This window comes from Neolamprologus brichardi, chromosome 11, assembly GCF_056152115.1.
Source record: "Neolamprologus brichardi isolate AB-2024 chromosome 11, ASM5615211v1, whole genome shotgun sequence".
Lineage (NCBI taxonomy): Eukaryota > Metazoa > Chordata > Actinopteri > Cichliformes > Cichlidae > Neolamprologus > Neolamprologus brichardi.
This window is the reverse complement of record NC_142114.1, coordinates 11,960,405-11,986,026: the sequence shown is the minus strand read 5'-3', so window position 1 is coordinate 11,986,026 and position 25,622 is coordinate 11,960,405. Positions and strand designations below refer to the sequence as shown.

General features: G+C 43.3%; 1 protein-coding gene across 5 annotated transcripts in view; it reads right to left on the bottom strand.

The window, feature by feature from the left end:
• The window catches only part of oxr1a (oxidation resistance 1a), a 170,772-nt gene that overhangs the window by 93,915 nt on the left and 51,235 nt on the right, over positions 1–25,622 (bottom strand). For 3 of the 5 annotated variants that reach the window (XM_006794776.2, XM_035909522.2, XM_006794779.2), the window contains exon 1: positions 25,520–25,548. The exons of the other annotated variants lie outside the window; for them this stretch is intronic. In XM_006794776.2, the coding sequence (XP_006794839.2) occupies positions 25,520–25,545 (26 nt within the window). In that variant the 5' untranslated portion in view covers positions 25,546–25,548. Of the gene's footprint in view, positions 1–25,519; positions 25,549–25,622 lie in introns of those variants that run through there. 5 annotated transcript variants of the gene reach the window in all.

The window sequence follows — 25,622 nt, the reverse complement described above, 5'->3', positions numbered from 1 at the left end:
TTCTCGGGCGCTTCTCTGGCGCTGATAATTGGCTTCTGTCTTGTGTCGGTGACGTAAAAGATGGATTTAATGCGACATGACCGTTCACACAGCAGTCGCTTTCTGAAACATCGGATATGTATCGGATTCAGTACCACGTACGAAAGTGACCCAGATCGGATTTGAAAATATCGGATTTGTGCCGTTCACACTGTCATACCATGATCGGATATGGGTTGCATAGGGTCAAAAAATCGGATTTGATGCGCTTTCGCCTGCAGTGTGAACGTTGCCTATGACCAATTACATGCTAGCAAATGTCAACAACCTCCTAAAACCATTCACCGAGTGGTTGTGGAATACACTTTTCCCTAGTGATTGGTATTTGCTAATCAGTCTCTCGGCCTGCATGAATGGGACTTGAGCAATCGATTTCACCGCAGCTGCAACCTCCAGCAATCACTAACAATCTTCCACGGAGTAAATATTTTTCCTGCACAACCAGTGGTTTCCAGATGGTTGCTAACTGGTCCTTAGGCCTGTGTGACTTAGGCCTAGCTTCTTTATGATTTTTTTTAATATAGTTTTTGTTATTCCTGGAATAGACCGGACCAGTTTCCTTACTGCAAGTTTCAAACCATACAATATAAACCTCTGTGTCTCTCTCTATGGCAATGCTTTACAGTGGTAGCGCAATTAAACTGGCAACCATCCCTGCAAGCTGACATCAGATTTAACAACCCCGACATGTCTGAAACATTCCACCTTAATCTCTATGCTTTTAAGATTTTCTTTCTTTCTTTTTTTACTGTGTGTCCAATAATGCTTGTTTAATTTTGTTTTCTTGCTGCAGTAGTTTTACTATAGTGTCAGCATTTTCTACTGCATTCAGACTGTTGACATTTCCCACTGCCACAGGCTATGTAGTCAGGTAACAATGTCTGGCAAGGATCACCTGCGTTGCATTCACACATGAATTTCTCAACGATATATATATACACATATATATATATGGAAAAAGAAAGTTTGCCACGTTTGTCCTTTTCATTTCGGCCCCAAAGCCTTATTATAAAGTTGTGCTGAGAGCTAATCTGAGGTCCACAGAGTCTTTTCTAATGAGCATCCTAGCTCAGCTTACAGGTTCAGGACCCAGGTGGGTGGTAGTCTGAGAAGTGAGATGCTGTGTACCATCATCAGCTGCACTCTTCAGCAGCTTCTGTTTCCCACTGTGACTAACGGAGGAGCAAATGGCTGTAATCCCTTATACAGCCTAAGAATGGAACTTAAACCGCAGATTTTAAGTCAAAAGTAATGGTAACTTATCTAAAATATGCACATTCAAATCTATAGTACAGAAGAGAGAAAAAAATCTGAATCAAACAAGTGGGGACTGCACAAGCTAAACTGTTCACACTTGCATAGTCATTCTGAGCTATTTGGAGTGTGGCTGTCGTGGATGATTCAAAGCACTCCCACCACAACAAATTTACAACACCAGATTTAATGTGTGGTGGATGTAGTGGACTGGTTTGCTTTGTCTCAGGCTGAAAGTGTGAGCTGTTAGAACGAGACAAGAAGCATGCCGAAGGTCAACAGCCAGCCTGCCAGATGGCGTAGCAGTTAATGATGTAATGGACACCCTTGCGTCACCAGTAGCTACTGTTTCCCAACCACATGGCTGCTTCATGTTTGGAACTTTCACAACTGATAACACCACAACTGTGAAACCCATAAAGAAGCCCTAGTGGGAGCTTGCAGCAACTATAAGAGGCTTTTCCTCTCACACCAGTGAGGAACTATAGAGCACCACAGAGGAACGGGAGACACATGTCGACAAAGCCAGCGGCTCGGACTGATTCCTATCTGCGAGCAAATGCTCACTCGATGATGAACAGAGGGAGGGTAAAAAAAAATGAAAGAAAACAGACGCACGGGCATTTTGTTTTCTTCCTCACTTTTGTGATCTGACCTGGACCAGGAGGCAGTGGTACATTTGCAGCTCTGCCAAACTGGCATCAGTAAGATTATCCAACTCCACAGGGATCCACGTGACTTGGCAAAAGGAAGCATAAACAACAGGAAATTTGGGGCTAAGTCAAAACACGCTTATCGCTCCCCTACTAAGAAGGATTAGACCTTGAAAAAAGGGGGATGCGTTTGCAGTGCCTTCCAGTGCTCCTCTTTGCTTTACTTCCAGTTCCCTGTCATGAACAAAAAAGGAGTTAAAAAATGTTTCATATTTTTTATTTATAGCAGAACTGATAGTAATACTAATACTGCAAATGGTTAACTATAGTGTGTCCTTAATAAGCTGTTAAAAGGCACTCAAGGTAAGGAGATTGGATTATCTCTGCACCTTCCTTCACAACTAAGTGAACAGCATTTTCCAGGTTGCACTAGGCTGTTTTTAGTGAAAAGCTTTGATAAACCCACGCAATGCGACAAATAGCACAAAGGCCGCTAGCGTAGTGGAGGTTTTAATGCTTTTTTATAACTATAAATTATACACGATTGTTTTAGGGCCCTGCTCGTACAGGACTGCTTTCATGTTCTTCCCATATTATGTTTCATTGTGACGTTGCTCTCTTGAGCTCATGTAGTTACAGAGCCACAACGTCTGTGCAGGGAGGAGCTCGGGGTCGATGGAGGAACAACGAAAGGGTCTTGCTTTTAGAGGGTAAGCACAAGAAATCAGGTTGGAGGACTTGTTGCAGTTTTAATTGAAACATTTCAGGCCAAACCACAAGTAGGTGTGACATCTGATGAATCCTAAAAACTAATAAGGCACTGAGTTATTTTGATCACATGAACAACTTCATTAACATACGGCCAGGCAAGGGAATATCTTCTACTTCTTAAGTATCTCTTTATCAACATCCTCTCATCTTCATACCATGCAGCACTCACATCAGATTGTCCATCCATCCATCCATCCATCTTCATCTGCTTTATCCGGGGCCGGGTAGCGGGGGCAGCAGCCTAAGCAAAGAGGCCCAGACCTCCCTCTCCCCAGCCACCTCCTCCAGCTCGTCCGGGGGAACACCAAGGCGTTCCCAGGCCAGCTGAGAGATATAATCTCTCCAGCGTGTCCTGGGTCTGCCCCGGGGCCTCCTCCCGGTGGGACATGCCTGGAACACCTCACCCAGGAGGCGCCCAGGGGGCATCCTTGTCAGATGCCCAAACCACCTCAGCTGGCTCCTTTCGATGTGGAGCAGCAGCGGCTCAACTCTGAGCCCCTCCCGGATGGCCGAACTTCTCACCCTATGTCTAAGGGAGACCCTTCGGAGGAAGCTCATTTCCGCCGCTTGTATCCGCGATCTCGTCCTTTCGGTCACTACCCACAGCTCGTGGCCATAGGTGAGGGTAGGGACGTAGATCGACCAGTAAATTGAGAGCTTCGCTTTTACACTCCGCTCCCTCTTCACCTCGACGGACCGGTGCAGCGTCTGCATTACTGCAGCTGCAGCCCCAATCCGTCTGTCGATCTCCGGCTCCCTTCTCCCATCACTCGCGAACAAAACCCCGAGATACTTGAACTCCTCCACTTGGGGCAGGAACTCATCCCCGACCCGGAGTGGGCACTCCACCCTTTTCCGGCTGAGAACCATGGCCTCAGATTTGGAGGTGCTGATCCTCATTCCCGCTGCTTCACACTCGGCTGCGAACCGCTCCAGTGCGAGCTGGAGGCCCTCACCCGATGAAGCCAACAGAACCACATCATCCGCAAAGATCAGAGATGAGATTCTGAGGCCACCAAAGCGAAAGCCCTCCGCCACTTGGCTGCGCCTAGAAATCCTGTCCATAAAAATTATGAACAGAACCGGTGACAAAGGGCAGCCCTGGCGGAGCCCATCACCCACCGGGAACGAGTCCGACTTATTGCCGGCAATGCGAACCAAGCTCTTGCAACGGTTGTATAGGGATCGAATGGCCCGTAGCAATGGGCCAGACACCCCATACTCCCGCAACACCTCCCACAGGACACCCCGAGGGACACGGTCGAATGCCTTCTCCAAGTCCACAAAACACATGTAGACTGGTTGGGCAAACTCCCATGCACCCTCAAGTATCCTCGAGAGGATGAAGAGCTGGTCCAGTGTTCCGCGACCAGGACGAAAACCACATTATTCCTCCTGTATCCGAGGTTCGACTAGCGGACGAACTCTCCTTTCCAGCACCCTGGCATAGACTTTCCCGGGGAGGCTGAGGAGTGTGATCCCCCTGTAGTTGGAACACACCCTCCGGTCCCCCTTCTTAAAGATGGGGACCACCACCCCGGTCTACCAGTCCACGGGTACTGCCCCTGATCTCCACGCAACATTGCAGAGGCGTGTCAACCAGGACAGCCCTACAACGTCCAGAGCCTTCAGGAACTCGGGGCGGACCTCATCAACACCAGGGGCTCTGCCACCAAGGAGTTGTTTAACTGCCTCAGTGACCTCGCCCCCGGAAATTGGCGGGTCATTCCCCTCATCCCCAGACTCTGCTTCCTCCTCGGAAGACGCGTCAGTGGGATTAAGGAGGTCCTCGAAGTATTCCTTCCACCGCCTGACAATTTTCTCAGTCGACGTCAGCAGCGCTCCGCCAGCACTATACACAGTGCAGGTAGAGCACCGCTTTCCCCTCCTGAGACGCCTGACGGTTTGCCAGAACCTCTTCGAGGTAGTCCGAAAGTCTTTTTCCATGGCCTCTCCGAACTCCTCCCACACCCGAGTTTTTGCTTCAGCCACTGCCGAGCCGCATTCCGCTTGGCCTGTCGATACCTGTCAGCTGCCTCCGGAGTCCCACAGGCTAACCAAGCCCGATAGGACTCCTTCTTCAGCCTGGTGGCTCCCTTCACCTCTGGTGTCCACCATTTGGTTCGGGGATTACCACCACGGCAGGCACCAACCACCTTGCGGCCGCAGCTCAATGCAGCAGCTTCGGCAATGGAGGCGCTGAACATGGTCCATTCGGACTCAATGTCCCCCGCCTCCCTCGGAATGCTGTTGAAGCTCTGCCGGAGGTGTGCGTTGAAGATCTCGCGGACTGGGGCCTCTGCTAGTCGTTCCCAGCACACCCTCACTACGCGTTTAGGTGCACCAGGTCTGTCCAGCGTCCTCTCCCGCCACCTGATCCAACTCACCACCAGGTGGTGATCAGTGGACAGCTCAGCCCCTCTCTTTACCCGAGTGTCCAGAACATATGGTCGCAGGTCTGGTGATACGATTACAAAATCGATCACCGACCTACGGCCTAGAGCGTCCTGGTGCCACGTGCACTTATGGACACTCTTATGTTCGAACAAGGTGTTCGTTATGGCCAAACTGTGATTAGCACAGAAGTCCAATAACAAAGCACCGCTCGGGTTCAGATCAGGGAGGCCGTTCCTCCCAATCACGCCCCTCCAGGTCTCGTTGTCGTTACCCACGTGAGCATTGAAGTCTCCCAGCAGGACAACAGAGTCTCCAGGTGGAGCACCTTCCAGCCGAGGGGATATTAGAATACCCACCCCAGCCTGCCGCCTCTCACCAGGGGCAACTCCAGACTGAGACAGAGTCCAGCCCCTCTCCAGCCCAAGCCATGCGTAGAGGTGAGCCCGACTATATCTAGCCGGTACCTCTCAACCTCACGCACTAACTCAGGCTCCTTCCCCACCAGAGAGGTGACATTCCATGTCCCTATTGCCAGTCTTGGCAGCCGGGGGTCAGTCCGCCAGGGCCTCCGCTCCTGGCCGCCACCCGGCACACAATGCACCCGACCCCTATGGCGCCTCCTGCGGGTGGTGGGCCTGCGGGAGGATGGGCCCATGTCTCCTCTTCGGGCTGTGCCCGGCCGGGCCCCATGGACTAAGGCCCGGCCACCAGACGCTCGCACTCGGGCACCCTCCCTGGGCCTGGCTCCAGGGCGGGGCCCCGGTAACCCTATCCCGGGCAGGGTAAACTGTTCCCTCGGTGTTCTTTTCATAAGGGTCTTCTGAATCGCTCTTTGTCTGGTCCCTCACCCAGGACCAATTTGCCATGAGAGACCCTACCAGGGGGCAAAAGCCCCCAGACAACATAGCCCCTGGGATCCCTGGGACACACAAACCCCTCCACCACGATAGGGTTGCAATTCACGGAGGAGCACATCAGATTGTTTGCTTTGAAATGGATAGCAGTTATGACAAAAACAACTTGACAACTGAAGGGTTAGCTAAAGCCTAACAAGAACGAGTCAGTTGCCATCGATGCTGTGCTTCGACACACACAGAAAGAAAGAGAGAGAGAAAGAGCAACAACAACCTGTGGCCATGCATGTTAATGAGCCTCTTTTTTACGTCTCGAAGCAAAATGAAATATGGCTCAGACCCCGCCGTCCTCTGCTCTGCGGTTAGACACCTCCACATAATGATCTATGGAGCTCTACGCCACATTACGCTCATCTTCCCTTCCTAAATGCCAAAGCACCAATTCTGTGTCAAAGGTTCATGTGACGATTTTGACCAATGAGTCTTTAAACTCTCCCTCTGTAACTAAGCGGCGAGAACAAAAGCTAAAGGCCAGCCGTGACGCAGGCAAAAAGTTAAACAACAGAAAAGTCAGCAACATTATTAAATCCTGTGTCAGGTCGGCTGTGACGGTGTTTGCTACAGAGCATTTGTCATCTGGAGCCGGGAAGCATCTATAAAATGCCACTTTTCAGCCAGACATGAACAATGCAATCAAGAAGTGAAGCTACAATTCAATCTCTTTTATTAGTTATGGAAGACATTAAAGAGCTTTCCAACACATGATTCGTTGCTCAGCAATTCCTTGCCCCCCCCCACCCCCCCACCCCCATTATTTAATTCTTTAAGACCCCTGACATTCTTTTGGCCTTCTTGTGTCTCGCAAAGGTAAACAGGCCAACATCAGCATGAGCAGGTGGATGGAAGAAAGAAAAAGTGTCTCGGTGTGTGACTTTCTTTCTCAAGTGTTTTGCTATAATAAGGAAATGAGATGTGCTATAAGAACAAAACCAAGATAGAGATAACGCCCACAAGCACAAGAAAAACTAAACAGACGGTGATAGCTCTGCCTAGACTCATTGATAATAAAGGCAGTGAAAGTGAGGTATAGAAGTACTTTGCACTGTTATCTTGAAATACACTTTACAACTTTTTTAAGGCAGCTGCCATTGCTGCTGTGAAATCAACTATGTTCTAAAAGTTAAAGTTCTTATATTATATAAATCCTTAAGCTAACAAAATGTAAGTAAAGCTACTTTTTATTCTGTGTCCTATCTACAAAATGTTCACATTTTAAATGAAAAGCCTGCCACAAATATCTCAGTTTGTTAGGAAGGAGTTTACAGTGCATGGAATTTTTTTTAAACCGAGCTACCAAATTGGGTATTGTGAATCATGTAACTCTACTCATATTAGTATCATCTGGGAAACTTCTGGTATCATACCCTATTTTAAACTGCTTTATAAAAAAGCTTAAACATAGCCTTTGCTCAACTCGAAAAAAATTCTAGATATATATAAATGTTTTGGCAGAATCAGTACTTTTACTTTTCTTTTGCTTAATCCATCCATCTATCCTTATCTCATTCAAGGGTGCCAGTCTTTCACACAGCTAACTTACAGACAGACAAAAACTCACACACACTCACTCACACTACAACCAATTTAGAATCGCCAATTAACCTAACCAACATGTCTTTAAAGTGTGGGAGGAAGCTGGAGTACCCGGAGAAAACCCACACAGTCAAATGGAGAACGAGCAAACCCCACAGGAAAAGGCCTCCAGCTGTACAGTACAGAAAGTCTACCTGCACCTGTGTTTTCAGTTTAAAATTCAGCCCCCATGGCTGTGGGTTAAAAAAAATCCTCCAGACACCAGTTTGCCCTCCTTAATCAAGCCTTAACTGATTGCGCAGCATTACACTCTAAAATAATACCGGACGAAGACACTAGCATACATAATGCTTCACTAGCCAACCATCCCTGGAGATGTGTCTAATGATTTCTCCATCACTTAGCAGCTGCATCTGCCAGCAATGTTGAACAGCTCCATTCTGATCAAAAACAGTCCATAAATCAACAGTTCGGCTGGTGAACACACAGCTGGGGGGCATGCGGCTATTCACTCTCTAAAATGTATCAATATCCCACAGAAACGCCCCTCAGCCACAGCCTTTCACTTGACTAACAGAAGAATTATCTTAGCTGACACAAGGCAGGGAGGGAAAAGAGGAAGATGGAAAAGCAAAAATCGCTGCTTTATTATGTGTCTGTCTCTGACTCGGGGGCATGTTTTTCTCTCATACTTTTCTTTTCTACCTCCGTATCACTCAGACAGCAAACACAGACACATACAGGGAAAAAAGAGAGAGTGCACATGTGCTCTTTATCCCCATCTTGGAGACAAACACAACCCTTCAGACTCTGCTGCTCGATCACACACAGCTTTCGGTGTTTGACTCAGTGTGTATCCGTGGGGCCCAGGGACCGTTACTGCTGCCACTGCAGTCTTCCACTGTCCTCCTCTTTCACCTCCTCCGCCGCCTCCTCCTCGTTGCTAGCCTCAGCCTCGCTCCTGCACTCTCATTTGCTGAGCGCCGGTGACAGGCAGCAACACAATTGGTCAGCGACGGTACTGGATACAACGTCATGCCACTGTGGCTTGTGGTGGTGCAGAAATCAGAGACGTGTTCTGAGTTATTGGCAGTTTTTCAGCAGTGTGTGGAGTATCATATTAGATCATTACGTCTGGAAGAAGCTGGAGGGGCAGGACAGACAGCGGAGATGAAAAGGAACGTTTTAATTATCACCGTTATTGGCTTCCCACATAGCATCTAATTTGTTTGAAAGAATAATGTGCAAATATATCCCAGAGCAACAATAATGCATTTGTGCAAAAAAGTAACATGGAGCAGAAGCACCAACTGCTACAAATAATGGAAAATGTGACTATACTGGCTGGTTTGTTACTATAGTTTTGATGTAGCACAGGCAGAATGTTCCTCCTATGATTTTTGATTTCTTTGGATTAGCCTGTGTTTTCTCTCTCTGTCCTCTTCCTTAGTGCTGATTGTTTGGTGGCCCACCTCCATGCATTTAAAGCCAGAGGGGGGCCAAGTGGAGAGATCTCCTCCACCAGACCGTTGACTCGGGCTGTTGTCTGTAGTTTTATTGTTTAGTTATTAGCTGAATTCACTAGTTTACTTTCTTGGTGTAAAGTTAGGATGAGCCTGAACCTAATTTTTCAAACCTAATTGCTTTTTGCTTATTGTGGATCCCATCACCTATATTTGTGCACAGTTTTCTCATAACCGTTGCATTATTCGGCATTCTTTAAACCATAGCAACTTTGTGGCATGCTATGTGTTGGGTTCCTGAGTTTGGTGACCACAATACACTGAACAGGAATGGAGACAATGTAAGAGAGATGTACTCGTGCTGTGTAAGATTTTAGAAAATACACCTCATTTTGAGAGTTGAAAGATCAAATTGGATGAGACTTTCCAAGTAAAAACCTAATTTTGCATAAGCTCTTTTTAAATGCATTCAGACTGAGTGTAAATTTTAGATTGAATAGGATTTAAGTCAGTAGAGAGACACGGTGAATTATTTTTACAGCATACATGTTTACTGACTTTAAAAAACAAGAACTCGGTGGGTGGCTTGATTATGTGGGCAGCTGCAAATTTAAGTCAATCTTGAAGTTGGTGTAAGACAGAGGTCCCCAACCCCCGGGCCACGGACCGAGTTGTTTGGTACCGGGCCGCAAGAGTTGAGGTTTGGGTGTGAAATGTATCGTTTTCAGGGTTTTTATTGTTAACTCGGTTTCCCTGGGTCTTTTCCCGTGCTGTAGTTGTGCGTCTTATTTTGAAAGAAATATTTACACGTTACCATAGCGATCAGAGAGCATTAAAGGGGCAGAGAGGAGGATGTTACTCTCAATATTGTTGGCGCATTTCAGGAGGACGCTGGTAATAAAGTTACACAATTACACAGTGAATTCGTGTTTATTATTATATTTACAAAATACCACAGTTTTTGTCTTGGTCGTATCATTTTATTTTGGTGTATTTATCTGCGACACCTTAAAGGCCAGTCTGCGAAAATATTGTCTAACATTAAACTGGTCTGCGGCGCAAAAAGGGTTGGGGACCGCTGGTGTAAGGCGATGTAAAATTGGCATACTGTCTACAGTGATGCTGGTGTTTCAACAGTTTCCAGTTCACGGCAAGCTTAGGCGGGGGTGGTTCCTGCCTCATTCCTTAACATCCAAACTAATTTCCTGTCATCTGAGGGTGACAGTTTGGGTCATCTGCAACATTTAGGCAAAGGGGTGACACATCCAAATAACTTGCAATTACGCACAGCTATTTGAACTGATAGTGTTGGACCTGGAACGGACCTCAACTCTATTGTAGAATTTTGGGCTATGCTTAAAAGCTGGGTCTGTACCAGGAAACCCAATTTAAATGAACTCCACAAATTCTGCCAAAAAGAGTTGTCAAATATCCGACCAGAATTAAACCAGAAGGCTGTTGATGGCTATCAAAAGCACGTGATAAAGATGCTACTTGCTAACTGATATTTTACCAAAAACTAATGGAGAATATGTATTTTTACATATATTGTATTGTAACTTTGAGCCTCTTTGTTTCATTTTTATCCTGTCGATTAAAGAAAATCCAAAATAAATTCAAACTCGGTCCTTGTTAGATCAAGTTATCATCGAAAAGTCATTCCATAAAAAGTCAACCAAACCTAAAATAAAGTTTCCACCTGACATTCTAAGAATCTGCAAAGAAAAAAGTGAGGTCATTTTGAATTTCAGGAGAAAAAAAGGTGGGACAGAGCTATGTTTACCACTGTGTAGCATTCCCTCTTATTTTAACAGACTGGCTGCTGGACTTTCAAAAGGGGATTCAAGTTGTTAAACAGTCCTGGCTTTTCTCTGCTGTGGTTTTGCTGAAAGCTCTAGATTACAGGCATTTGTAGCTGAACGGATCACATGGGTGTGGACTAAGCTGCTATTTTCAGGGTGTCACATGAGCTTGTTTTCCTTCCTGCTTTATTGTATGTGAAAAAGTTGTCACTCTTGGTACAAGAACATGACACTCTTCTGTCCTTGTTATTAATTTAAATGATTTAACACAACTGTTAGATTTTAATTGTCCACAAGAAGTTTGATGCATGGACTCAGGACATCTTTACCTAGCTACACCTAACTGAGCATTAAATAGCTTTAAAGTAAAAACTGCAACGTGTCATTTTTCTAATGCTAGCAAAAGCCTGGAGAGCTTTTGGTTTTATTCATCAGTTCAGAATTTTCTCTTTAGTGTCGAATCTGCTCTTATTTGTTGTTACTAATTAGTCTGATTGCTATCAGAAAAGCTTCAGGAGCGGAGTGGGCAGAGGGTTTGGTGATATAAGGTGGTCTAGTGGGAGGGGAGTAGTTCAAAAGTTAAAAAAAATAAGACAAAATATTTTTTCCTTCTTTCTTTTCTCCTTTGTTTGGGTCTGAGAGAGAGATAAACAAAGCTGCCGGTGATACAAACATCCCATCTGACACAGAGCAGAGGCTGCTGTGAAACCATGCTCATTTGTTGAAGCGCAACCCTTTGATTGGCTGCCTGCTCTAATTAGAACAAAAAACATATGCTAGACTCCGACCGTCTCATTAACACCATGTCCTTGAAACAACACCGAGCGGCCCTGCTGTCTGACTGTGGACAGATTCGAGCTCTACGCATGAAGGGCGCTACATGTTGTAACTGGTATAAGTGGCCTTGAAAGGCCTAAGCCTTTCTTTTCCTATGGTGAGCATGAGGATGCCCACTTCTGTGGCACTACCGTCACATGCTGGCCCAAAATTATTTGGACTTGGGTTTTCATATGAGCAAATACTAGTGCTTATCCTTGCTTAATTGCATTTGAGATGCTTGTGTGAAGCGTTTGATTGAGCGGGGTTTTAGGAAGACCTTTAGTTGGAGAGAATATTATAGGTACTTTTGGCTGCTCCCTTTTCCCCCCCAAGGGGGAAAAGGGAGCACCCACAGTGGGTGAGTGGATCCAACATATTTGATTTTCCCCCAGTTACTTCCCTGCCAAGCTTGGGAATGGCACTAGAAGTACATTTGCTTGCGACCCCCAAAGCTGGCCTTCTCTTTCACATGTCAGACAAACATGATGCACATACATAAGATCAAATACGAGCTTGTTCCACTGTGGGCTTATAGAACCGGGATGTCAAACTCATTTTACACGGTGGAAATTTCCCCTCCTGTCAGTGTAAAGATGTTTAACTACACATTCAATCTCCGACATATGTAATATAAGATAAAGAAGTGCAATTTTAACAGTACATCTCGGTGTTTCTACATGATATAGAAATCCTGCTAGAGTAAATGAACAAAATTTGTCAACATGGCTCTTTGTATTAAACTGAAAAGAAAGAAATGCGTAAAATGACAGAAAAAAAAACCGTGTTGCTCATTGCCCACACTGTGCTATCATTATAAAACAAAAAGTTCCCTTTAATTTACAGAAAATGTCCTTTTTTATGGACATGCTGTAAAAAACAAAACAACCCCAAACAACATTTCTAAAGTACATCGAGAAAAACAGCAACTTTTCTGTCATTGAAATATTTACTACTTAATTACTTAGGTATGGCGTAAATGGCCATGGCAGAGGTCGTCTTTAGCAGGAAAAGCTGTGGAACTTATGAAAATACAGTTTATACAGGTTTATTCCTTTCTACAGTTTCCAGAACTATCCATTGGGTCGAATTGGAGTCTTTGCTGAGCTGTTTGGATCCGCATTAAAATTGTCCCTGTTCAAAGTTACAAGCTAACATTTTCAGACACAGAATTTGAACATCCACTAACTGAGCAACTAAAGATTACAGTGTTGAGAAAACTGAAAACACAAGCTTTAAAATTTGTTCAAATTAAAATTCTGTCAGGTCTGACAGGCGTCAGCAGCTGTGCTGCCACATTTTGATAGCAACTGTAAAGACAACGTGTTCTGAATTCCCTACAGTTCACACCTGTGATTGCCTTCATCTCCATAGCAACAGCATACAGAACGAAATATGATTTCTCTGAATTAAAACTGGTGACCACAACACAAAACACAGGCTTCTGTGTTCAGTAACATTGAAAAGATTGGCAGTCCTTCACGGTGCAGTTCTAATAAACCATGCTCCTGGAGGAGTGACAGGTTACATAAAGGTTATATTTTTTATTCTTGTTTTTGTATCTCAGTACAATTGTCTGCTCTGTGTATCTGTGCTAAATTCTATGAGTTGCAAGAAAAATTAACTTTATTGTATTTTCTCACTTGCACATCTGTTCATTGTTTGATGGCAAGCGCTGACTGGAGGCACCGTCATCTGTTAGCACTGGTGTCACTGGCACCAGCTGATCAGGTTACACGTCCTAGATAGTCCGAAGCTGGAGGCGTACTTTGGTTTGAGGTCACTCTGGTCAAGCCTGACTTGCAAAGAACTGCAAATGTGTATACCTGGAAGGATAAATCTCCTCCTTCCAGTCCACAGTTTTATTTCTTGAATCAACTCTTCCTTTTCTCATCTTTTCCCACGCTCATCTTGACAGTCATTATCCTACCTCTTTCTGCCCTCTATACAGTTGGCAGTCTGGTCAGCTCAAGCTGGTCAACCTGATGTCGTTCTGTAGCAGGCGCCATTGGCAGAGCTTGGCACATTGTGCGGTCTGCTGAAATTCACCGAGCACACTCACATAAGTGGAAATGGGAAGGGCCTCTCATACTCACAAGTGCACACAAATCCACCAGCACACTTGACATAAAATACTGTTGGATAGGACAAATCCGGTCGACAAGTTAGGAAAACATCAGCGGCTTGGCAAGTGGTTAACCTTTCAATAAGTGCAGATATAAGGAGGATAAGAAGTGTCAGATCAGACCGAATCTAGAAGATAAGAGTGTGTGCCGTATCGCTCGGAGAACGAACAGCTCCTAAATGGAGAGTGACAGTTGAGATGGACATAGCAAATGAAGACAGAGCCTCAAGGATGTCTATGTGCAGCTGTCAATCACATCAGACTCTCACACCAAATCATTATTACACAGAAGCTATAAACTGGTGCTCTGACATGAGATGTAAGTACAAAAAATACCTTCCAGTCAAAGTAAAACAACTTTCAGTAATGAGAGTCTTCACATTCATATCAATCTTCTGCATCTAATTATCTAATTTGCCACGATTGCATTTAATTGCTGACTTATGTGAAATCTCCTTCAATCGGTAGTAAAGCACACACATCCAACAGACCCGCTTCTTGTTTTCTCCAACACGATGTGGAGTTACACAAGGACAGATAAACAGTTCATTTGGTGTGAAAAATGTTATCACTTATCTTTGCAGCAGTAAATTGTGGTCACATCTCATCCAAACATAAAAAAGCTCTTCCAGGCAATTTAGCAATAAACCTCACATTTGTGTGAACAGATAGCTTGAATGTGGGTGAACCAGCAAATCAGGTTTAAAATTTCAAAGTCAATCAAAGCCCATGGAAGGTGGTGCTAAAAATAGGTTTCTCACTCTAATCTACATGGCAACTAGCCTAAACACAATGGAGGTATACTACAATGACTTTACCACTGAAAAGACACTGTTAATGACTGCATTACAACCTGCAGTAAAACGAAGGGCTTTATGCAACTGTTTTTTCCCTAGAGTGGTGCCAAGGACTTCTGGCATTACTGTGGCAATAATAGCAAATGTTAGTTAATAGTAGTAAATGTTACACAAGGACAAGTAGGCTAATAATTATTCAGACATGTCCTAGAAATTAATAAGGATAAAAGATTAACTTCACAAAGCAAAAACACAACACAACAAAACAAATGTTAAAAATATTGCAGCTCATTTTTTAATAATTAAATTTTTGTGCGCGTGCTAGCAAGCTAGCAAAACACACTGGTGTCCTTGCTATTACAAATTCAAACTGCATGTCAGATATGTCTACACCCCAGTAGTGTTTTTTTTTTCTTGTTGGAAGTGTTGGCAAGTCAAAAGCCAAAAAATAACATGGTGCACAGTCTTATGTCAAAAAAAGAAAAAGAAATAAAGGCAAGATTTTTAAAAAAAAGAACACCGTTGACATTGCGAGACAAAATCTCTGTTCCTTGTCTACGTGTAAAAGCTAAAACAGAGTTTTGTTTTTAAAAAACCTTCACCTGGGAAGGTGTTTTCCTAAAGCTTTGTTCTCGATGATCTAAAACTACATTTACATGTGGACGAAAACACAAAGAAAAGCGTGCCCCAAGCTAGCTTAGCTAGAAGGCTACTTTCTGCTACTCCCTTTTTCAATATGGCTACACCACAGCATGTAGCACCACATGTTTGATCTGGGAGATTTTACATCATATACCCTTTCTGGCACAACTCCAAAAGGTATTTTTCTCTCCCAGTGGGATGAAACCGGGGCTCTTTTCACAAATGCATAAACCACTAGACTATGGAAACACTGACTAGCTTAGCTTAGAAAATAACAAAAGACAAACAACTGTCCTGATTCTTTCTAAACTAAGATACCTCTAATTCTGGTTTAAGACTGCACTGTTCTTACAATGTATAACAAGTTTGCTAACTTAGACTATTAGAGTCATAACTGCCACCAACTTGGTTTCAGACACAGTACAGACTACATCTCAATCATCAACCAATGATAGTTTGCTGGGCACTGTCCCTGCCAGGATCCTGATGATCTTCACAAAAATCCCCCCAAAAAGAAATAGAAAATAATGGCTGTCTATGCTCCTCTTTGTCAGCATCACTGTCACATTGATTGTCGGAAATAGATACATCTTGGGGGGAAAAAAGGTAAAACAAATGAGAACCTTTTTGCTAGGATGTTGCAAGCTGTCCAGTATGTGGCAGTGGTTGCCATCAACAGGCAGGGCAACACTTTACATAGCATGTTTCAATGCACTATGTCTGTGCTATTTTTACAACAATCCCATGCAGTAAAGCTTACAATATAATACATCCTGTTCATGTACATATAAACAACAATACCTATTGTAAAAACAATTAGTCTTGGTTTTATGTGAGGACTTTATATTTGCTGTAATCAAGAATTTAAACCAAAAAATGTATGTTTATGTTTGATTGCTAAAAAAAAATAAAATTACTAGAGCACATGACTAAATCTGAGTGACCAATAGTAACTTACAGTATTGTGCTAGGGTAGGACAAGTGAGAGAAGAGGCTTAATTCTCCCATCAGGCATCACTTAGTGAACAGCCTGCCTTACTGCTACAGCAGCCAACTAGCGCCACGCAGGCAGCTATACTTGACATTCCCAGCACAGCTCAAACGGGACATCTGTTAGCTTCATGCAGCAAGGCGTCCATGAAATACCTCCTTCATTTATAGGTATCATCGAAGAACTGCCCAGCTGCTTCGGTATTAATTAGCAGTGCAAACTGGTGAAACTCAATATAAAGTTAATATGCTGCGAGAAAGCAAATTTTGCAACACAGCTTATACAGTTAAGAGCAGACAGTGTGCTCATTCTGGGTAAATTATTTATCTAGTGAGAATAATAAACATATATGCAGATACAGCAAGATTATAAAGCTATAAATCTACCTCCTATACAGACCCACTATTTGAATTCAGCAGCGTCGAGGCTGTAGACTACATCTGGTGCTCAAGAAGTTTGAGAGTAGATAATACTGACAGGTATATCCAGTTAAACACCCTTTAATCTATTCCTTCTGAGAAATGATGAAATTGCTCCCACAATTGCTCCCACTATCCTCCAGCGACCTTGCTGTCTCTCCTGTCGGTAAAAGGCAAAAGGTTTGCAATTGATGGGTGAACTTTAAACTGAAGACGTCATTCCATCAAAGACCACTGTCGCCACGGTGGACAGGCCTCTTGAGAAGACAGACAAATCATTCACATGAAAACGTTGCTATTTTAAAAAGGCACGATTGCTCAAAATGACAGTATTTGATGGAATGGCAGAAAGAAAAAGGTCTCGCTGAAGCAACCGCTCTCTCTCCTTTGTCCGCTAACGGCTTTCCACATCGCTTAACTGAAATCTCAAGCCAGAGTGAAAATGACAGAAATTTACCTTTACTGCGAACAAACATTTCTGTGACATCTATCCATTTATGAGACTCTTCAAAAACAAAGTACTGGCGACAAAAATGCATCTGAACATATCGACGAGCACAGATGCGCAACCACTTTGGTAGTAAAATGAAATGGAGCACAGATGAATGTACCCAAGGAAAACTCAGAACTGTTCTCACTTATTAAATTCCATCAGAAACACCTAAAAACTAGGATTTATCATCCCTAGTGCCTCACAAAATTCAGCTGTAGGGATTCATTATCTACTCGACTACCCTCACTAACACCGATCCATCAACCGAGTATCCATAACTACTGCGTGTTTTTATCCATTTTTAATGTGTCATTAAAAAAAAAACCAATGTAAATGTCACACAAAGTCTTTAATTAAAAGAAAAGAGGCTATTTTAGCGTAACTGGATAAGGAGAAAAGGTACAAGTAACTGTGATTAAAGATGAACAAACATCAGCTCAATATTCACAGTTGACAGAACAACCTTAACTTATCCCTCGGTCTGGAACTACACAACCTTCGTTAATCTTCATTAGCAGTGAAACTGTGTTCAGTGGTCATAAAACCGTTTAAAGGTAAATAAAGTGAAAACACACATTCTATAGCAGGGTCAAGAGATATAGAGATGAGGACAATATAATTACCCTCCCCTCAAGGTGGAAGGAATCATGAAACAGTCAGCAGCACAAGTGGATCTGGGTCATTGCTTTGTCTTCTAACACGACAACAAAACTGAAATAAATATCAGACTTCATTTGATAATGTATTTGTTATTTTGTTATTTCATCCATCTACTACTTGTTTCTCATACAGTACCAGGATTAGAATACGAATTAGGTCTATTTTGGAGAATGGGTCAAGGTTACCCATGCAGTTTATGGATTATGTCACCAGTTGGAGGTTCGCATTTAAATGCGTATGTGCAACAGGGGCCCTCTAGCTGCTGAGCCACCATTTCAGAGGTTATTGCCCCGCAAACGCTGTCAAAAGGCACGGTGATGCACAACTCTGAGTCCCCCGTGACTCGAGTCTTTCTCATTCACTGGTCGCAGCAGGACTAAGTAAATGTGAAATGCTGCATCTACAGCATGACTTCTGCCTTTTTAAAACCCCCACAAACATAAAGAAAGGAGTAAGCCTGCGGCCCGTCTTTGCTTTGTCCTTGTCACGTCGAGTCTCCCTGTTTCCTTCCCTTCCCTCTCCCCCGTACCCCATGCCACAATCATCGCCAAGCCAGCGCCACTCTGCCCCAGCAGGGTGTTTTAAGATGCGGGGAGCCGAGCACGATGCAATGGAGCAACAACTTTTCTCTGCTCTCTCAATTTTTTTCCTCACTCCTCCACCCCCAGAGCATCTTCTGCACCACTGCTCTGCCACCACTAATTCATCAGCGCAAATCTCCTGCAAACTTCCTATATAAACAAGTGCGTCTTTGGCTTCAGCTCCCCACAAAGGTCACACAAGTGCAGACCTCCCCAGAAACAACACATACCCTCCCCGAGTCGCTGTCCAACACGCTAGACGCTGCTGTATTGACATCTGCTCCATGATCTGTATAGAAACAGACAGGGCGTCTGTTTGTGTTTGACCTAATGGCTGTTGACGCGAGCGCTTGTTGCTTAATTCGACACCTTCCAAAAATGGAACTGCAGATGTGCACCAGCTTAATGATAAGTTACTAATATGTTTTTCCACTCTGTTGTTCACATCTGTTTTGTTTCGCTCAGAGTCGGTGAGGCCCCTGAGGGAAAGTGCCAGCTAACACCAAAGCTCTATCAGAAAGAACAAGGTAAACAAATCTCAGCCTCTGATGTACTCAGTTCATTTACATCACTAGCTAGTAAATGGAGAAGCCACTACTGTTTATTTGTATATTACAAAAAAATAAATAAATACACAGAGGACATGAAGTAATGTGGACTTCACAAGATTTTTACCTGAGTTAGGTCTGTGGACCAAAACAAACAAGTTATGCAGACCACGCAGGTTTACATTCATCACACCTGTCGTAAAGGACTGGACATGCTGGTGTAGCATGTGACCTCCAACCTCTGACATTTCATCTCGCTTCTCAGATGACAAACACTCACTGTTCAGTTTACTAGATGCACCTGTTAAACTGCTCGTTAACACAAATATAAAACGAGCCAATCAAATAACAGAAACTTGATATATTTAGGCAAGTAGGACTGGTCAAGAGGACCTGCGAAAGTTCAAACCGAGCACCAGTATGGGGAAGAAAGGCGATTTAATCGTCTCTGAACGTGGAATAGCTGTTAGTACCACACGTGCTGGTCAGCGAGCAATTCACTTAGTGAAAATGTCTTCCTGATGTCAGAGATCAGAGTGAAATGGCCAAACCGCTTGGAGCTAACAGGAAAGGAGCAATAAAAATAATGACAACCAAAGTATGAGGAACACACTGAACCTTGAAGCTTTTGAGCTACAGCAGCACTGATCTGGTGATGATCTGGTTACAAGGCACAAAGGCCAAACCAAAAAGGTATACAGCATTTGTAGAGTGTGGAACAGATGTACAAACACATAAGATTTTTATTATTTTTATCATTTAGTGCTTAAAACTTCAGTTTTTGTGGCTTACATAACCATAACAGCTGGATATTTATCACAGCTTAATGTTTTCAGACACAGAGCTGACTACACACCAACACACACACACAAATACAAACACACGGCACATGCTGTTCCACAAGAGGTCAATGTTAATCACAGCTGACAGAGAACAATGCAGCTGCAACATGCATGACTTTCAAGGTGTGACTCCTTTGTACACGTACACAGAAAACATGTGACTCAGTTCTGGCTAATTCACGTATAATAATCAGCATCCAAAAATTCAGCTGAGAAAGTCTGCATTTTTTAGCTTCCAATCTGTGAAAGAAGCAATATATCCAAACACCACTGCATACAAATACTGATATATATATTTAACATATACTATGTGGGTGGTACGGTAGTGCAGTGGTTAGCACTGTCGCCTCTGGCGGGAGACTTTCCATGCAGAGTTTGCATGTCTCCAAATACATGCTTGTTGTGTCAGGTGGTGATTCTGCGGTGTGTATTTCTTCATCTGTTTTGGTCATTTTTAGTACTTGATCCTTTGTTTGAGTCACTGAACGATTTCTTGTTTTTATGCTGCATATCAACATAAAGTTCTCTAATGTTAATCTATCTGAATAAATAAAGTTTATTAATTCCAGGTGAAGCCTCATCCTCATCAACAACACTCTTCTGGAACAGAAGCAAACTTTCGGTCAAATGTCACAGAAGTAATGAGTGGGCTAATGTTGAGTGCATCTGCATGTAGCTATATATTCAACCACAGGAGTCGAGTCTTTCTCAGTTCCTCTCACAATCCATGTTCACCCTGCTGGACAGTGCGTTGAGCTCTGCCGTTTTTCTCTTGGATGTGGCATAACTTTGATTTGACATTCGCACAGTGTACACCATGTTTCCCGCATCTTAATCTAAATCCGATACATTTAAAGCCTGCCAGAGTATACGAATTTATGTTGCTCTCAGCTAAAAAGCATAATTTATACTTGTACATTGTATTTCATATTTTCCAGTCCAAAGAAAGTGAGTGGATGAAAAAGAAAAGGTCTACAGTTTTGATTAGCATTAGCAGATTGCTGCAGAGTTTCCACGACACTGATGGCCACGTGCCATTTTCCTCTCAGAGCTGTGTATAGACAGCCTATGTGGGCCACCAGGTCCCGACTTACAAATCCACTTTTTCTGACCAAAGTGGATTAAAGTTTCAGTGGTGAAGATTAGAAGCATGGCCTGGAGTGATCATTTCACTTGCTCTGCCAAGATCGGTGTTAACCAAGGTACCTGTGTGTATGTGCAGATATTAACTTAATGGATTGAAGGTAGATGGAGAATTTGTCCTGAGTTAGGTTTGGATTTACACAATGCATTTCTGGGAAACTTGACCGCTGGCTTCCTTACGGTTTCTCCACAGTATGTGTGGTTCAGTGCACTTCAAACATCTAGGCTGTACCACGTGTCTTTAGCCATGTCGAAAGGCAGGTATTTATACACCAGTGACCCTTTAGGACCGCTCACAAGATTTCTCCAATCTGATTAAAATTCGGATTAGAACGTCACTGTTCACATGGACCCAAGTCCACAAGTGATGCGATCATGACGTACGTTTACATGCATTGAGCATTTGAACAGAAATCATTCTGACAGGCGCAGAATCGTCTAACTTCCCGGAAATACTGGAAGAAGTTGATTTCTAATCTAAACAAATGCTGCTGGATTTCTCCTTTTATCATCACTGTGCAACACACCACAGATTATAGTCTCTCCCCTCTCTCATATTTATGATTTCAAGTAAAAGTTTGTGTTGGATACAGAGCAGCTTTGTTTCACTCCTGCCACATCTACAACTAACTGCTGTAAAGGGGGATGATGGATCATTTCACCCTGAACATCAGTAGAAGTGTTTACATGCACTCTCGGTATGATCCAACTGCAAGCAAAATTTAGAATCTTTCGATTGACGTGTTTGCTCGAACCATTTTTATTCCAATTGTCTTTTAATCTAGTTGCTCGTGTCCATGTAAACATGGCTACAGATAAATTATGGTTATAGATAAATACGGATTGTCTTGTCACATGTCAGAGTCTGGCATATATCAGTCTGCTTGTGAACAAGTCTTCAACTGTGACTTTGGCAAAGGCAACAATGATTCATTCAGAGCATCTCAGAAACAGTAGGGCAGGGTTTAGGGGATTTACAGGAAGGTTTGAGTCACAGTGGCTCCAACATGCAAGGTGTGATGCCATATACCACAGGGGAGCAACAGGTCTTATAGAGTTCACACCCTGGTAAGTCTGAACTGCTCTGGCAGCATGCAAAAGACTAATGCCAAATTAGGCACAGGCTTGTTTTAACTATTTCAAATGTTACATGTGAAGGTAAGGTGAACATCTTTCCTCTATTGTACCTGCCTCTTAAATCTGTCTTAATGAATCTCAGTCTGATTAATTAAAAGTTACATTTTTGTAAAAAGTGTCTTTTCAAAGACATCCAAAGAGGTGTCAGCTGTGCGCATCAAAAATGTTCGAGGTAAGCGATTCCTGAATAAAAATGTTTGAAAGTATGCTTCTTCATTTCCTCCTCATTCCTGGTTAATTGTTCTCTGAAGTGGAATATTAAAGGAGAGTTACACACAGATGCAGCCTCAGCCTTTGATTAAAAGAGAGACCTAATTCAGGACCATCCCTCTAATGTTTGCTGAAGCCTCATCAGAAATGGTCTCAGTCGAACGGTGTCCATCAAGACATTCATCAAGACATAAAAACTGGACCAAACAGGTCTTATGGAGTTATGAATCAACGTTAAATTTTTTTGGTTCGAATCATTGTCAGTATATGGAAGAGTTCAGGAGAGATTAACAACAGTAACAGTGTCGGGAAGCGTCTACTGAGTAAAGCACAGTGGAGGCGCTGTCACGGTTCAGGACTGCTTTTCAGCCAGTGGTGTTGGAGGTCTTGACCAAATTTATGGAATTATAAACACAGAAAAGTAGAATCTGACTTTGATCTGTCAGATTGGCAACAGGTTCATTTTTCAACATGACAATGATCCCAAACACACTGCTGGTGCAGTAAAAGCATACCATACCTGCATAGAAAAAAATAAAAAATAAAACACTATCTATGATTGATAGTGTATGAATAGAAAGTAATACAAAGAGAGGGAACATTATATTTCACTGGGATAAAAAATTCAAAAGGAGCCACTTTTATGCTTAAATCCTTACAAAATGCGAATCTGATTAGACATACAATGCATATAAAGGACTTGCTACAGTTACTGTGTATACGCTCAAAAAAAAAAATACTGTCAAAATGATTGCTTCATGTTTTTTGACAGTAATTTGTTTTTACTGTTTCTCTAAGGATTCGTTTCACGTCTGATTTCATATATGTGCTGTGTATGTGGTTTACGCACTCTTTCCGTATCACTTTGCTTCCTTTATGAAAGAATAGATGTTCCAGACTCACTCTCTGTGCAAAGCATACTGGGACGTGATGTTCTGACACATTCAGGCCCGAGTTGTTGTTCAGTTTAACTCTGCATAGGTTTTTAAATCAGTCTCTGGGGTAGTTTTAAGTTTCCTTAGTTTCCTTTTGCTTAAAAAAAGTCTGTCTAATCAAAAAATTTTGAATAAAGAATTCACTGCAGTGGGAAGTATGGACCCGATTCTTCCTTTATAACTACTGCGAGGAAAAAAAACCCCTGCAACAATCATCTGTTTCTCAATTTTATAACCACTATGATATTAAAAAGGCCTTTACTCCAATATGTCCATTATATTGCTCTCATCTGCTGGCGAGGCTGCACAGAAGCTTTACAATTATTCAGCCAGACGGCCCTGATTTTGTGCGATCGTACAATAGCAGAGAAATGAACTTGCAAATGGATGATGCCTCTGTGAAAAACTGGAGTGTAAAGTGACACACGGCTTCAGAAAGCCTGTCACTACAGCCTAATGACGACTCTACCATCTGGTGTCAAAAAATCAGGAGGGCCTATAAAGACACTGTGACCATTTCGGAAAAAAATACCTCCAGTCTGCAATATGGATATGAAATCGCAGCTTTCTATTCAAACAAATACACAAACCCCGCTTCTTTCCAGACAACCCGGCAAAACCAACTGAAAATGAGATGATGAGAGATGAGATAGCCTTTATTTGTCAGTTGCAGGTCTTTTGCCCACAACCGAGATGACAGACCTTGCCAACCGTACATAAAATACACAAACATCACATTGGGGAGACAGGTCAGGCTAGGTAGCAAGGAAAAAAAATTGTGTTACACATTGACATGTGTAACACAAAAGGATAATACAGGAATGCACAGATATCAACACACCATAGCACAATAAACACAGACAAGCAACATGGGAAAGAGTTCCAGTTCCAGAGTTCCATCTGATCTGGGACCGCTGCAATCTTTCGACTGCGCCTCCAACTGACCCGATGTCCACATCAGAGGGGAGGTAAGCGTTGGAGGTGGCGTTGGATCCGGGGTAGGGAGGGTGATGCGTCAGTGAGTGCTTATCAGTATCAGTATATGTATGTGTGCATGTCCATAGTTCAGCTGAGACAGTGTCCTTCACCCTGCCAGGCTAAGTAAACAGTCTTCCAGCCAACCCAGGTGGCCTTGCATGGAATGGGAAGGAACAGACTCAACACAGTCGTTATCAGGGTGTTTTGTTCAGCTCCGGCCTTGCAGCTGGTGCCGAGAGGTTATTCGCATAAGTGATGTTATTTTTTTTACTTTAGTGCAAACAGCTCATATGAATTTCAAAGCAGTTCTAAAGTCCAACACTGGTCTCTCAATCTCCTGTTGGAGACCCGCGAGCTTCGCCATACTTGCGTTCTGTGATGTTGTCATTTCTTGTGCTCAAGGAGCCAATTTCTGAGAACTCACGGCAGTGTGCCCCCCGAGATGTCATCCAATTTTGCGCCCAGAGATGTTATTCCGGGCTAGCCCTTCCGAGATGTATCCAGTCTGCAGTCAGAGATCTTATTCTGAGTATTCACAGCAGCCATAGCCTCTCCAAGATCTTATCCCTGCTGACTCAATGAGCCCATTTTGAGAAACTCACGCCTCTCCCATCGTTCCAATCCCAGCGGGCAGCCTTGTGGGGGTTTGAACAGCCGGTTCCGCTTTCTTAATTCTTCGATAAGTCAGGGCCAAGCCAGCTCCGATCAGCCAGAACCCTGTTACCATGGTTCCGAATAGGTAGATATCTTCAGCACTCAGGCTCACCCAAGCCCAAACTTCTCGTTGAGAAAGGGGTGTCAATTGCATTTAGGGACCAGTTGATCCAATCCATAATTCCTCTTTTAGGTTTTAGAGAACAGACTGTGAGAGAGTGTTCCAGGGAAAATACAAAAAAAACAAAACACGAGACTAGACAAGGACATAAGCAGGGAAGATAAGGGAGAGGAGAAAAAGTGCGTCCGCCTCCTCCGAGAGCCAAAGAAGAATTGATTCCCAAATCATGCAAAAGGTCTAGTTTAAAGACCCGTAACTCTTGCAAAATTAAGTTTTCACCTTTGTACTTAAGGAATTTGCAATTAAATTACTAAAAAGCTTACAAGAAAAAAGCCCCGCCATTCTTCTTTCTTTGACTTACTTGATTAAAGGTCTGAATACAACAAAGTGGCTTCTCCACTTTTCCTTCTCAACGTTGCATCCATTTGCAGAGCAAAATAAATGATTACCATTGTGGCTTTCTCTCATTATTTCTTTTTCTACCTTCAAAACAAACCTCGGTTTAAAGCAAACCTACGTTTTTGTTGTTTTAGACACTATTAGAGAGAGAAATTGCCTTTGGATAAAAAAGGAGAATCTAGTGAGAATAGTTGGTACATACCCAGCACGTTCTACAATGGGTTCCATGGACTCTTGCGCCGAAGAGATAATGGAATCGATCCCTCAAACTGCTTAACTTAAGCGTCTGCTTGTCATGTGACCTT